Here is a 15,251-nt window from a genome sequence, read left to right as displayed (position 1 = left end):
CAAAATTTCCTTGTGGCCAAAGTAGGCCTGGTATTCTTCACCACCAAATATTTGATGACAAATCTTGCTTCAGAGAAATGACAAACAGCTACCTGGACTGCAGAATCCATCTCCTGCAGAAGGAACGCTGCTGCTGCTGCTTCTTGCCTGTTGTTAATCGGGGTGTGAGTGGGGTGACAGCATTTCTGTGTCAGCTCTGCTGCCAGCATGCTCCTGGTGTCCCCCAGGGAGCCCCAGGACAAGCAGCACTCGGCTCCCCAGGCTGTGCACACTCACACACACAGGGCAGGCACAAAGCAGGTACCTTGGAGCGCAAAGAGGAGAGGGCAATCTGCCTGGCTAACTTCAGCGCTTCTATCCTCATGGCAGCAAACTCTAGCTCCTCCTGTCCAAGGGTTTGGTGGGGGAGTCCCCCCACAGGGAAAAAAAATGCGGTAAGAACATGGTAAAAATGGTCGACATACTCAAAAATGGATTGTTATATTTTAAGGTGTAATTCGAACAATGCCTGGGTGACAAACACTCCAAATTCCTCTCATGGTGATACCAATCTCCAGGGCTTGCTTAGTTTTGAGGTAGCTGTACAAATAATTTTTGCTAGGTGATCAGTGTAAACAATACTTCATGTGAAAGAAATTTTTCTGAAGCTAAAGCTGTTTTATCACAGACTCCTCTCCTTTCATTTCCATTTTATATGAATTTATACCACATGCTGGTCTCAGTTCAACCCTTGCTATTTTAAAATTTGACTGTAAGTATTCCAGAAAATATATTCTGATATACAGAACTGCTCTGCAGATCCATTTGCTTTTCTAGAAGAAACCATGCCAAATTAGAGAAATTACAAGGAAAACAAAGCCTGATTTTCATTTCAGCAGAATTAGGTCCTGAATCTCAAAAATGAATCTATACATACAGACTTACTAAGGCCAGGTGTCAAGACAACTCTCCACACATCAAGTCCTGTGTTCAAGATTGAAAAAGTTTGCTTTGAAAAGACTCCTGGGAAATACATACAGTAGAGGTACAGGATAGGTGTTGATGAAGTTTAAGGTTATGTATTATATGAATTATACGAGTTAAATGAAAATATCTTTGTTCCTCAAGTCTTTGAAAGGGGAGAGTTACTTTGGAAAGAATTAAATAATTATTTTAATTCTTTCCCACATCCCCTCCAAGCCTCCTGCCACCACTTTCAGATGAGGCAAAGCATTCCCTTGCCTGTGTATGAACAAACAGAAAGAAAAATTATATTTATATTTCTGCTACAAACCTGAAGTTTCTGAGCAAATACTGGGGGGTTCTTTTCTGCTAGGTCAGGATCTAGGTATTCAGGCTGATCACATATTGAGGCTTTCTTAGATATCCTATTGAGAAGAGCATCAGCAGAGACAAAGGAATCTTCAGGAGATGTCTGAAGGGTAAAGAGAAGGCTGCATAAGCAACAGAGATTTTGCCCAAGTTGTTTGGGCCAAAAGAAAATTGCAAAATTTCTGGAGGAAAATGATTCCCAAACTCTTATCATACAGGACTTACAATTTCAATAGCCTCTGGGGTTGTTCCCAGAGTCATGGGCTCCAGGTCTTTCTGCTTGGCTTTGTCAGGGGATTGTAAATGTGCCTCTTGGCTGGCAGCTAGCACTCGAGAAGCTGGGTGTGGTATTTTCATGCCAGAGGACTGCTGGGCTTCAGGGTCTTCAAAACTTGACCTGGAAAAAGATTGTGTACATGCTTTCAGGGTGGAGCACAAGGCCTTCACAATTCTGCTTCTGGTAACAGCTGAGCAAGTTCTCTTCATCACTTCCATGTGTATGTGTGTATATATATAAATATATTTATACACACTTTGTTTCAACTCCATTTTACATCATTGTATCTCGTAACACTTTGCAATATCCTTTAAAAGCAATGCACTGGAGACATCAAAATAAAACCAGTTCCATCAGAAATGTCACATTTCTTCAGTATTTCTCACTTGCCTTTTTACCCCTTTCTCATTGTGACCTACCTCTCTCCCAAAACACAACTCTTACTAACAAGAACAGATGTCCTTGACAAGCAAAATTATTGGAAGTAAACACAACTCCCACATCCTGGTCTTAGGAACAAGAGCCCTTGTTGAGAAAATGTATCCAGGAAAAGCCAAGTGAAAACCTGCAATTAACAGATTTCTAGATTAACGTGAAAATTACCTCAGCACCTGAGGAAAAACCTTTAAGCAGGAGGCCATTGCCCAGTAAAACAATTGCCACTGTGACTATTTAGTCAGAATGTGAAGGAGAAATGCATGTCCTTATTCCATCATGAAACTTGTGTATCTTTGCCCTCTGTTCTCTATCATATGTGTACACAGATGGGAATCTATTTTTACACAAATAACTTGGCAGCACAGAGGCAGAGAGAGGAAGAAGTGCCTGTGTTCGTGCTCTGAGGGTCACCCACTCCCCTGACACCCTCTTGCATTGCTCACAGTGACCTACCCTGAGCAGGGAGATGTGGAGTCAGACAATCTGATGGGAGGGGATTTCACTGGGCTCTCCTGCTGTGCATCAAACATCAGGTACAAGGACTGCTTCTTCGGGGTGCTATCATCCTGCTGGCAACAGGGAAAGAGAAACTCATTAAGCAATTCAACCATTCTCCATTAAAGCTAATTCAGGTCACTGAAGCCTTTAGTGAGCAAATGAGTTGACAGAAACCAATAATACTGGGTTGTAATGCTGATACTGAGATGGACCCTTCCAGGAACAAACTGTTAAAGAAAAAACCTAAGCAGTTCACTCTTTGCAGTGGCTCTTCTTCTCCCAGTTTGGGGTTAATCAGATGTCTGATTCTGTCAGGCAGGAGGCATCCCTTGGCTGAGGGTGTTACTAAAATATCCATTGAATATTCTCATTGGTTTAAGCACCACATGCCTGATATTCCTCATGTCTCCAGTAGATATCCCCTCACGGGATCCAGTCAAGCTCTCAAATCCATGATTAAAAAGAAGGTGAAACAAGTAATAACGTATAGCACTGCATTCCAGACTTCACACTAATTCTGTTTCTCTCCTGATTCCCTCCAGCTTCTTCAACATTTTACTCCCAGTTTCTTAAACAGTTCAGCAGCTGGTGAACACAGCTCTGCACTGTGCACTGCTGGAAATGCTGATTGGCTTTGAATCTCCAGAAATAACTATGATACTAGCTTAGAAATAGAATCATACAATGGAAGAAGCTTTACAGGACACAGGACAACAAAGCACAGGCAATTTACCCCAGTTATGCCAATTTCAAGGAATTGGTTTTGCAAATCTGCTGCAGGCACATTATAATTAATGTAAAGGGTGGTGAGGCTGAGGGCATTATCAGGATAGTATATTATGACAAGGGAATGCAAATGAATGGAAATGGAGGTGAGAACTTACAGGCACAGAGGAACCTATTTTCTCCATATATTCTATTTCATATGAGTTGCCATATTCCAATTCTGTAACAGAAACAAAGAAAAAGAGGTGTTAATACATGCCATGACATGATTTTTTTTCAAAAGTAAATGAGAGCTCCTCTCACTGACAAAGGCCACTCCCACTCTGCTCAATACTTTCCAATGACATATTAAAAATAGAATATACAGAGAGAAAGTAAAGGTGCATTAATATTCACTAATTCTCAACAATAAACCTGACACATTTCAGGCAAATCAGCTTGCCAGAAAAAAATTCAGCTTTTTAATTTGCCCCAGGGACCAGAATATTAAGAAAGTTTCAGAGCAATTTCAGAGCACAGACAACTTTCTCCTATAATGTTATCTTATCACAGAAAACAGATTTTTTAATAAATGGAAATGCTGATGCCAATTTATTTTAAAAAACATTTTAACAGCTGTTGAGAAAATTTAATTTATATTTTTTCATGTTTATCACACTCTTAATTCAGAACACCTACTGTGCTATCACCAAAGAAAAAGATAACTAAAATACCTGAATGCTCATGAACCAGGGATGAGATACCAGCCCAGCTACTGGGCTGTTCTCATATTTTATTTTCAGGGAAAGAGTCTAAGGCAGGAGGATTTACAAAGAACCCTAAGTGTAAAATTTAACAAAATGCAAATCTTTGCTGCTTCTCTGCTTCTAATCTCCCAGTTACACTGGAGGGAATAACCAGCATTTCTTCCCAGACCATGGTCACCCAGTTGCTGCTACAGAAGCAGAGAAATCTAACACAGGAAAAGAGATCATACCTTCCTGCACTCAAATTAAAGCAAACTTCCTACAATGACAACTTAATTTAACAATTAAAAGCATAATTAATTTGTCCAAATGCCGTACTTTGCTCTGTTTCTATGACTTAACTCAATAAACCACTTGCATAATTTGATTTCCACTATAAATAAATCCTAAGGAAAATCACACTAGCATTTGCATTATGATAAAGTCATGCACTAAAATCCTTCTAGATTTGGGCAGCTTTTGAAAAGTAGGGCTTGCATTAGGAAGATGATAACCACCATTAAAATGTTTGATGTTTAAAAACAAACAACCCTGAAGATAATCTCTTGCCTGTTTTGTTGATTAAAAGAGTTTTAGGTGTGATTTTACAATTCTTTTACAAATATTTTTACAATTTTACAATTTTTTACAATTTTTTTTTTAGCAATAAAAAGCACTGAACAAGGACTGTAATTCCCTAAGTTACATATTTGGTGAACCAACCACTGAAGAGGAAGAGCCACAAACCCTCACTACTGGCTAGGGATATTCACAGTAAAACCTGTGAGAGAAGAGAAAGCTGTAATAGCAGGCTCCTTGTGTTTAAATTCCTAGCACCATGTGTTTTTAATGGTAATAGGGAGCAAGACAAGATGGACAACCTCCTGGTGTCAGATGCCAGCAATATCCTTTCTCATTTACTTCTCTTCCTGGTGAAAGCAAAACCCAAAGGACGTGAACTGCAGGAGAAAGGCTGAAATCCCAGGTAAGAGCAGCAAGTGTTTACAAACTGCCTCTCAGTATCCCACATATCCACAGAGAGCCCAGTGAGTGCATCAGGAGCGTTTATGGAGCAGCTTTGTGCTCCAGAGAGCAATCCCTGAGTGTTCAGGCAGGCTCAGGGGCAGCAGACGTTCCAGCACTGTCCTCTGCTGGCACAGCCACAGGGATCCTCCACCTGCCTGCAGCACTGCCAGCAGCTCTGCAATCCCAATCCAAACCGACTGCTGGGACAACACAGATTTAACTTTACTGCTGACAAAAACAAAAAAAAAAAATAAAGGCAGGACACAGATGGAAACAGTCCAAGTAGAAACAAAAGGAATAACACGGCTGGCTAAACGCAGTTTGTTTCGTCTCACTGCTCTCAGGAGTCTCCAGCTTAATTCCTCTCTCTCCTCTCCTCTCAGACATCATCTCCCCTCCAAAACCTTAGGCTCTGGTTATCTCTCGACATTCAAAATCAGAAAAACCCAGGATATCCCACGAAGCAAATAATTATCTTTTATAAACACATAGAGCAGACTTACTAAGTGATGTCCTCCAACTCCTCCTACAAATAGCTGCAAGATTACATCAGAATTTTCTGCTAATAATTACGGCTTATTTCGGGTCTGTGCAACAGGAAAATGGCAGCAGCTATAGGCAGTGCCTGAAACAGATGAGGGCTGGATGCACTGGCTGACTCAGGAGCTGAGCTGTATCTGTACAGAAGCAGTGTTAGGTTACAGGGTAACACAAGGGTGTCTGGGAGAGGTAAAAATATCTACACTGAGAAGCAGCCCTCAAATTACTCAGAAATTTCTCAAAGCTGCAGGAGCAAGACTGTGAAGGGGAAAAAAATTATTATTTTTAAGAGACGTGAAAAGCAGAAGCATTGTTGATTATAATGAGTGTGTAATCTGAAACCCCGACTGTACCATGCAGCACACATGAGACAAGACAATTACCATTTAATTAGGAGCTTTGCTCACTTTCTCCTACCCACTTTGAAAGCTAAAATGATTGTTTCAGAATGTCTCTCACTCTTCTTTTGTTCCATTTTCTTTCATATAGTTTCTATTTTCCCACATTTAGGGGGGCTTATATTCTAAAAAGTGTTTCTTTAAGTTACTTTCTAAAATACAAATACAGGGAAGTGAATGTCTAACATTTATGATTAGACGATAAAGCCAAGTGAATTCATCCAGAGCGAAATACTTATCTGTTTAGAATACTCAACAGATTTCCAAAAAGCCCAGGGCACACATGCATATGAACAAAAGCACTGTGATTGTTGTTGCTTTTTTATGTCAAACACCTTGACCTAAAAGTTTAGCAGTTCTTGATCAGGCATAAATTTAGAACCAGCCTAAAATTGCATAAAGTAGATGTAATGGTAGACTGGGTCAGGGACTGAAAGGTGGGGGGGGGGGGGGGGAGGAAATTTGAATTCAGATCAAGAAGAAGAAGTTTAAGCCAAGTTAAACTCAAACATGCTTCCCACCCACAAAGCTGAACATCTGCCTTTGGAGCAGATGTTGCAAAGCAGAATTCCCTCTGGTAGCCCCAAGGAAGGCCACACACAAATTTTCTTAATTCTGTCTCTTTCAAATTTCACAGACCTGGAATGACAGTTCTCTAAACAGAAACTTCCAGCTTTAGCTCTCAACTGCTCATAGGAAGGTATGGCAGGAAAAGCTTTAATAAGTTGATCTAGTAGGGAATTTTATCTGGAAATATGAATGGTAACTATCTTATAGAGGGGATATCCTGGATACTTTTATGCATGAAGATACTTGGAGCCCAGGAAGCTGGAAGAAAGATGGCATGGTATATGGGCATTAATGCAATACAGAAAATAGGAGCAGAATTTTAACATGGGACCTTTCCCTCTGCAGGTTAAGGAACAGGCCTCAGGCAGAATCAGTAGTTCAGTGACTCTGGAGCAGTATCAGACCTCATTCTCCTGTGAAAGCACTGAGAGAACACACTGCTCACAGAGAAGAACAACTGATCACACAAAGAAAGCAAATGCCTTTCTCTGAAGGTCCCTCTCATTTCCCTTTAAGCATCTTTTCTTTCCTGAAAACTCAAGGCTGGACTGTTGGGGTCTGACATTCAGCTCCCTGTAATTGTCCTGTTTCCCAGAAAGCAGAAGGGGAGAGCACCATTTTTAGGGCTCCCTAATAAGGTCTGCATTCAGCAGAGCACAGGCCAGCATCCCCAGCCAAACCAAACCCCTTGTCTCAGTAAGCAGCCCCTGGCTGGAGCAGGCAGTACCCTCTGTGGGAGAGCTGAACTTGGTCTCGTTGACGAAGGTGGACAGGTCAGAGGGCTGTGGGTAGTCCTGCTTGTCCGTGTTCAGGTCCACAGTCATGCAGGTCCACTTCTGACCTGTCACAGAGGACGCCAGCTTCTCCTCATCCGTGGCGTGAACCACCGTGGAGATGACAGGAGGCGTTTCTGGAGTTGGCAGTGGAGTAGGATCCTGCAGCAAACAAGAGCCAATTAATTCCATTATCTACCACTAACACATGGAACAGCTCAACCTCTGAATTCCTTTGCACTGCCAGAGCCATCTTTTTAATTCTGTAATCTCTGCTGCAGTGCTGTGTAAAATACTTAATGGAAAATAACTAACTCTACTAGCAGCAAGTTTTCCCAGTACAGCTAAGCTCTTTGATGATAAACACTTGCATTGCAAAGCTGCTTTGATAACAGGGAAGAAAGAAGATCCAGAGCTGTTGAAATCTGTTAGGCACTTGACACAAGTGGCACACATCACCCACCACTGAAGTCTCTGACTTTTCAGGCTTTTCTCATAGGAGCAAACCCTCGTAGGTCCACAAGGTCATGAACCCTTTCCCCCTTCTTCACTTCTACGTTGTCAAGCAGCACAAACAGAAGGGCAGGATGGATAACAGGAACAGCAGCATGGAAGGAGCTGTGCCACATCAAAGCAGTCAGGCCTTTGTGGAAGAGCAGCTTTTGTTAACTTCTCTTCCAAGAAAACCACCTGCCAGCAGTTTACAACAGGGAACCAAACTATCCAAGCACATGTTCCTGGTAGATCAGCCCACTTGGTTTATTTCTATTTCCCTTCCAGCCCACCAATTTGGTGCATTTAGTTTCTAATCTAAAAATTCCAGGGTGGATAGTGATAATCTTGTTTTTCATACAACTTACTGAAGATATTCATATTCTTGCTCCATCTTAACACAGGGCTTTCTAAAGTACATTTGCTAATACTCTAACTAGAATTCCCAGAGAAAATACCAGATCTACTATATATTGTGTACACACTTTTAGAGGACAAAAGGTTAATATTTTATGGTAATAGCCAAATGTGCTATACTTGGACACATGCATATATTCTTTACAAAAATCTCCTCTATTATTAAAAGTTCAAGTCTACAACAGAAATATCTTCTATTATTAAACATACAATTCCACAATTAAATTAATCAAATTTCCTTCTTTTTACCCCTTCAAGAACACTAATTACATGCATCAAAATAAGGCAGCACTTTACCTGAGAAGGAGGATCTGATAATGGGGATCTTTTTGGTGATTTTTTCACCCTAAATGTATCACTGAAAATAAAGTTCAGACTGTTAATATGGTAATAGCAGCAAGAATCAGGTCATTTCACACTCAGCAAGAGACAGCCACAGACAATGCAACCTCTGTAAGCCCTTCTGCATTAAAATCCCATCCATTAGGCAGAAGCACCACAGAGAAACATGCCATGGGTACATATTTTTGTCATGCACTTGGAACAGGCCTCCATCCCCCAAAAGCTGAGAACAGCAGGATTGCCATATTTTTCCTGCTAACTCCTGACACATTCACAGAGCAGAGTTACTGCTCAGCTGCAATTCAAATCCCTGCTCCACCACAGGCACCCTCCGGGGCCCTGTGGAAATGATTCAGCTTCTGTCTGCTTCAGTTTCACATCCCAAAATTAGGTCTAACCCACACCTTTACCTGAGGATTAAAACTGTGATAAACTTAGGCTTCAATGACCCCAAAAACCAGGAAGAAAAACCTGGTTTGCTTTAGATGAACTAAACAGAACCATCTGAGGCAGATGCTGCTCCCCAGATGCCAGAATGAGCCGTGGCATTACAAATGGGCACAACAGACCTTTCTAAAAACAAATACAACAAGAAATATGGCAATTCTGCTTCCAGTTCCCCTGACACCTCACAGTGCAGACTGGCAGCATGGATACTGTAGCCCTCCAAAATCCCACAGGTTTCAATCAAGCAAAAGGAATGAAGAATATACATTGTGTCATGATGATGTATAATTATGAATGTTGCCTTTATTAACAATTGGCTAAAAATATTTCCTAACCAGGAATAAACTAATTATCTGTCTGTTCTCTTGATGCACACTGCCAGAGTTATTCAAAACCATTGATGTTACTAGCTACAAAAAGGAGAAAAATACCACAGCAAACTCACTGATAAAGACTTTATGTTTGAACTGAGATGCAGTGGCAAAAATTACTGCCCACCAGCTCATCCCTGATCAATGATGGCAAGGTTGATACCAGAAATTCTAATGGTGGGTTTCAATCTGCAGAGGGTAAATCAATACCACATCTAGAGGGGAAAATAAATTGGGCAGCTGAATATTGGTGTGTTCAATGTCATTAATTATCCAGTTATGATGACAGAATTAATTAGGATAACTTTTTCCTTCAAGAAAGACAAGCACTTTATGCAGTATTTACAAAGAATTGATTCTACAATGTTGTTCAGTGGTAGAAATAAAACTTTTGTATTTTAGCTCAAGGATACAAAATCTTTATAGTTTTTAAATGAGGATCTTCTTTGATAGGCAACAGATAATGAAGCAAACTCATTCACAGTCAGGCATCTTACTTAAAATAGCTTTCATATGTGCAAGTGAAGTGAAATCATTAACATAAAAGCTTCATGCTGAATAATAACTGATCATGCTGCAAAATAAATAAGTAAAATTAAAAAGCCCATAAATCAAAGAGGAAATTTGAATTGTTAGCTTAGAATTACTTACAACAGAGAACATACAGACATCACATCTTCTACCATCCTAAGACAAATAAGACAAAGAAAAGAGAGACAGACAGAAGGAACTGACAAAAAAGATTAACCTACAAATACTCTGTTAAGGTTAATGTGTTAAGGCAATCTGATCATGCATATTTTCGACCTGTATCATCTTAACCCCTACTTTTAATTGTGAAACACACAAGGAGAAAAAAATAATCATCAAGTCCTTCAATGTTTTCTATTCAATGTTATACTTTTTACACACTTTCATCTTACAAAACACATTTTTCAAAGCTGACACTTTCAAGTTAAGTTCCTTTCAACACACTAACTGTCCTGGCCTGCCCTGATGGAGGCCACCTGCTTGCTTTTCAAAACACAGTATTTGTTATTATATGAAATGCAAAACTGTTCTTGAATGGCAGCTAAGCTTAAGGAGAGGGCACAGTTATTCCAGGTTTTGTGATGTTTGCTGATGTGTTGTGACAGCACAGAAAAAGCTACTTGACCACTTCAAAACATTTACCCAGGTCAGGATAGAAAATGGCATTTCTTTAAATAACAGCTGGTCTGCTCCTCTCCAAAACCTAACCTGACGTTCTAACAGATCAAACTGGTTTCCCCCAAAGCAGAACCAAACCCTGCCAAACAGCTTAGGCTAAGAGAAGTTTTCATTTACTCATGAGCTTGGCAGCCTCTGCTCGTCTCTCCTCTCGTGCAATGCTCCTGACAGCTGGCACCTTCCATTTCTAAGCAGCCTCCAGGGCAATGCCTGCACAAGCAGTGTCTCTATAAACCATGATTTTAACTCATCACTGTGAGCTGGCACTGGGGAGGCATCAGCTGCTCTTTGCTCAGCATCACCTGAGCAATGTGATTGTGTCCAAGCAGCTCAGCACTCGGGTAGGGGACCAGAGATCAATTTGTGTCAAGCTCACATCTCATAAAAACCTCATCTTTTCACAGGGGGGTCAATATGCAGACTGCTGCAGTTTCATTCAAGAACAAAAATGGCTGATTTTTATTAATTTAACACATGTTAGATTGAGCACATGGCTCAGATTCTAAGTAGGACAAGCTCAGCAAAGGCTTAAACTCATGCCTGGCTTCTTCACCTCTAATCTAGAATCACTGCCTTTCCACATGAGGGGCTCATTTTCAAACTGGTCCATAGGGTTTGATTTCTGCACCCTAAACAGTGTTAATAAAACCTCCTGCCACTGCCTACCCCGGCATCCCCTCTCAAGCCTTAAGGTAATTTTCTTCTAGAAAGTACCACAGCTGCAGGCTGCAATGGGTTATTAACATGCAGAGTCTTATCTTTGTTTAAAAAAAAAACCAAACAAACACTTGCAAAAGTAGGTTATGGGGCTGCAGTGAGCAATACACAGCATAACCCAGTGAAAGCAGTGCCAAGCACAGGCTGGGAGTTCCTGCAACCCTCCTGACCCAAGAACTTGTGAGCCCTGACCTGGGGAAGCTTCACTTCCCCACCCTGAAAAACACCAGCAGTGAACTTTGTGATTCCAGGATAGAGTTCTCCTGTGATGGATTTTCTCAAGGACAAATGTGCCTTTAGCAAACTCTCTGTAAACTAATTTTGCCCCTAAATTAATAACTTTGGAATACTTTCCAATATTCAAAGCAGATGGGAGAACCCAAGAGGCCCACTCTGGGGGTCTGTCAGCTCCAGCTACTGGAAGACACAAGGAATGTCTGGTGGGCTGCAAAAACTTAAAGATCTGGTGATATTAAAATTCCCCTCTGCACTTCCCCAGTAAGATTCAAATTGTTCCTCTCTTGCTGTCAGACTTTTAATCTTCTTGGTTTGGACCAAATCAGTTTGGACTGCAGGCTTGGAAAAACGTGTCATTTACCACTATGTTACAGGTAAACCTCAAAAAGTAGCAACACCAGAAAAACCAGGCTCCTCTTCCAAAGAAAATAACCCAGCTACACAGTGATCTAAACTATCCACAAGTCTGAAACACTCCTAGAAAGAAAATAAAGCACAAGCTTCCTCAAATCTGACAAGGGACTTGAATTAGAAGCTTAGAAGGCAGGAGGCTGCTCAGAAAAATCTGAATAATCTCCATCTCACCCTGTACAGATCAGCTTTTGTACTACTTTACATTAACCATGTTACCTTCTTATCTTAAACAGGCATTTAAAGTTTTGCTCCCATTTTTGTTAGCCAGCTGGAACATTTAAAGCATAAAGGAACATGAACTGAGATACTTTCTTATAGATACACACAGGAGATCAATTTCAGATATTCACAAACTTAGTGGTCACCAACTCAAAATAACCATATCTGAACAGACAAAGCAACATGAAAATCAGCAACTAGTCACAGAGATTTTTAACCAAATATCTAAATACAGCAACATAGAAAATTTAACCTGGAATTTGTCACCTGTGTCTAAAAGCTGGATATTTCTCCAACATATACTAGCTTTGGAGATTTTAAACCTTCTGTACAATTGTAAGCTCTTTCATAAAAAGGATTTTTTTCACATTTCTTAGTCGTGTAGATACATTAAAAAAATATATTTCAATACTGCACTCTTCTGCTTCAGGTTATTTTCTTTTAAATATCATAAGCCACAGGATGAAACCATCTTCCTGCTGTTTGCAATATGAGATTTGTCACTGCCTTACTATTTCACATCCCACGCTCAAAAACAATGATTCATAAAATAGTTGTGCTGGTGTGATTACTCTGATCATCTTAAACAGCATCAACTTCCCAGAATGAGGTACAGAAAATTGGGTACATAACTGATAAAATTCCAATATAACCAGGTTCAGCACTACCATGAGCCCAAAGACTTTAAAAATGCAGTTGCTTGGTAGTTCTGGAAATATCAAATTATTGAGGAAGCGGGTTGAGAGGAGGAACAGCCCCCCAGTGTGACTCCAGCTGTGGCCACCAACACCCGAGGTCAGCTCCCTCTCTCTATGCAGATATAAACCCTGTGGAACTGTGCTAAGGGAATGTGCTGCTTCTATTCTAGAAACGTCTCTGCCCTTTAACTTACGTTTTTAGTGGCGTCTTCTTCTTCTTGGCAGGTTTGTTCAGGCTGTCTCCTTCCGTTCCGTTCGTTTCGTTGGCACTGGCTGGGATCTCGAAGGAAGCTGGAGATTTGGAAGGCGAGCTGCCTATCTTAGAAGAAGACTTGAAAGGGTCAATGGAGTCCTCACACACGTCCGGCTCGAAGCTGTACGTCTGTTGAGGCAGTTTGGGCGATTCCTGCATTTTTGTACTGGATGAGAAGGGGTTAAAATTGGGATCATCCCACTTGTCGATATCAAAAGTGTAAGAGCCTTTTGTGATGGGGATCTCGTTTGGATCAGTGGGTGACTTGGTCGGGGTGGTTGGAGCATTGTCAAGCTTCTCCACCGGTTTTTTAGTCTTTGGCCTCCGCAGCGGCATTTTAGCACCAGGCTTTTTCCCTGCTTTTTTGGGAGGAGGAGCGCTCTCCTGCTGCTCTTCGCTCCCCCCTCTCTCCTCAGAATAATCAAACTCCAGCCTGACTGCAATGCCTTTGGCGGGAGGGTCCTCCTGTCCCCCGGTGTCCGGCGGAGTCACCTCCACAGCCTCGGGGGCCGTTGTTGGAGGCAGCGTTTTCCTGCTGGCAGGGGGAGAGTTCTGCACTTTGCTGCCTCCGGAGCTAAATGCACTAATCCCTTCAAAACGGTCTGGATCCGAAGGCTCGGGTCCTTCAGGCACAGGTGGGGCCTCCTCTTTCTCAGCAGAGATTTTGGAAGGTTCAGTACATTCGGGCTTTGCTGAGTCAGCCTTCACCTCAGGTGCTTTATCCTCACAAGCCGCTTGGTCAAGCTCAGGAGGTTCTTGGGGGGTTTCCTTCACCAGTGGAGCATCCAGAGGTTTTTTGGCTGACTGCTTCTTTTTTAAGGAAGCTGGTCTGGTTTTTTTTGTTCTCTTGAGGGTACTGGAAGCGCTGCTGGAACCAGTACCATACACATCTGCTGATGGTGCTAATGTCTCGCTGTTGCCAAGGTGAGATGCTCCATCAAAATCGCTGGCCTGCAGGCTGAGGGATCGAGACAACGTGGATTTGGAAACTGGGAGCGAATCCGTGGATTTCCTGCGGACATTTGCTTTGGGGTCACGGTTCTTGGGCTCTGCAGAGCTCGGTCCTAAGGCATGGAGAGAATCGACCAGCTCAATGTTATCAAAGTCCAAGTTGTAGGTTCCACTGCTGGCTATGGGCTTGTCCTCGTCAAAGACAGTGGAGAAGGAATGGCAAGGGGGACGGAAAGGGCTCTCTTGGACTGGCTCACTGTGTGACACATCGGTGACAGCTTCAGCTTCTGAACACGGTCCTGTGGGAACAAACACAAAACTCCGTGAGTGCACCCCAAACACATTTTTAGAACAGGGCCTTAGGAGGTTGTATTATAATCCAATATTACTGCAAGTAAAAGAAAACGGCATTGAAATAATACAAATTGACTAAGCAAACCAAAGTGACTTTTCCAATATATAAACAAGATTAGGGGGGAAAATAGATCTGTTCTCCCCAGAACAGGATTCAAGGCAAGTTTCATGAAAAGATAAAATATGTATCTGCAATAGCCTATAAAGCACCTCTTCTAAACTATCACTTACAGAAGATGGATATTACCATAATACACTAAATATTGCAAATACTAGAAAAACTGCACATAAAGCACTTTTTTACTCCTATTTTCTACTACCAGAAAGAGTTCACACAATTGTGTCAGAGCTCTTATGAATTAAATCTCCAGAAAATTGACTGGTGCTTCAGTAATTACATGTTGACCTTAAGTTTTGTTTCTCTTGTGTTATTTTTACCAATTTACCCAGAGGAAAATGGCTTCCTCTCCCCAGCCCATCAATGCTGCTCCTCTATCTGCCCCAAGCAGTCAATAATTACAAGTTTATAATAAGACATGAATAATTGAGAACTTAATACGAAATAAATTATGGTAAAGATTAAAAAAAATCATTTAGAGAACCCAACAAATATTTTCAGTTGAAAAATCTTCCCTTAAAAAGCTAGAAGCTCCCTACTGATTATTTAAACCAGGATTTTCCAAGTGTAGTTCTAACTTGTTGATGACAATTTTGTAGAGAGATTTATGTTAAAACTCTTAATCCAAGCAGCTTTTCACTGCAATTAAAGGTTTTCTTATTGAATGGAATCCTAAAATGATTCATAGAATTCTCTTCACTTGGGATATAACAACTCTATTAGACCAAGT

General features: G+C 41.2%; 1 protein-coding gene across 7 annotated transcripts in view; it reads right to left on the bottom strand.

Annotated features, from left to right (window-relative positions):
• The window catches only part of TACC2 (transforming acidic coiled-coil containing protein 2), an 80,301-nt gene that overhangs the window by 18,392 nt on the left and 46,658 nt on the right, over positions 1 to 15,251 (bottom strand). For 2 of the 7 annotated variants that reach the window (XM_088169413.1, XM_088169409.1), the window contains 7 exons: positions 13,040 to 14,348; positions 8,489 to 8,549; positions 7,237 to 7,444; positions 3,409 to 3,470; positions 2,480 to 2,595; positions 1,537 to 1,708; positions 1,274 to 1,414 (listed from right to left, as the gene is read on the bottom strand). In XM_088169413.1, the coding sequence (XP_088025539.1) occupies positions 1,274 to 1,414; positions 1,537 to 1,708; positions 2,480 to 2,595; positions 3,409 to 3,470; positions 7,237 to 7,444; positions 8,489 to 8,549; positions 13,040 to 13,434 (1,155 nt within the window). In that variant the 5' untranslated portion in view covers positions 13,435 to 14,348. Of the gene's footprint in view, positions 1 to 1,273; positions 1,415 to 1,536; positions 1,709 to 2,479; positions 2,596 to 3,408; positions 3,471 to 7,236; positions 7,445 to 8,488; positions 8,550 to 10,002; positions 10,039 to 13,039; positions 14,349 to 15,251 lie in introns of all 7 variants that reach the window. The other 5 variants (XM_088169407.1, XM_088169408.1, XM_088169410.1 and 2 more) reach the window with 5 other exon arrangements.

The sequence above is a fragment of the Sturnus vulgaris genome, chromosome 8 (genome assembly GCF_052056855.1).
Source record: "Sturnus vulgaris isolate bStuVul1 chromosome 8, bStuVul1.hap1, whole genome shotgun sequence".
NCBI lineage: Eukaryota > Metazoa > Chordata > Aves > Passeriformes > Sturnidae > Sturnus > Sturnus vulgaris.
The sequence above is the reverse complement of the archived record's forward strand: the minus strand, read 5'-3'. Positions and strand labels throughout refer to the sequence as shown.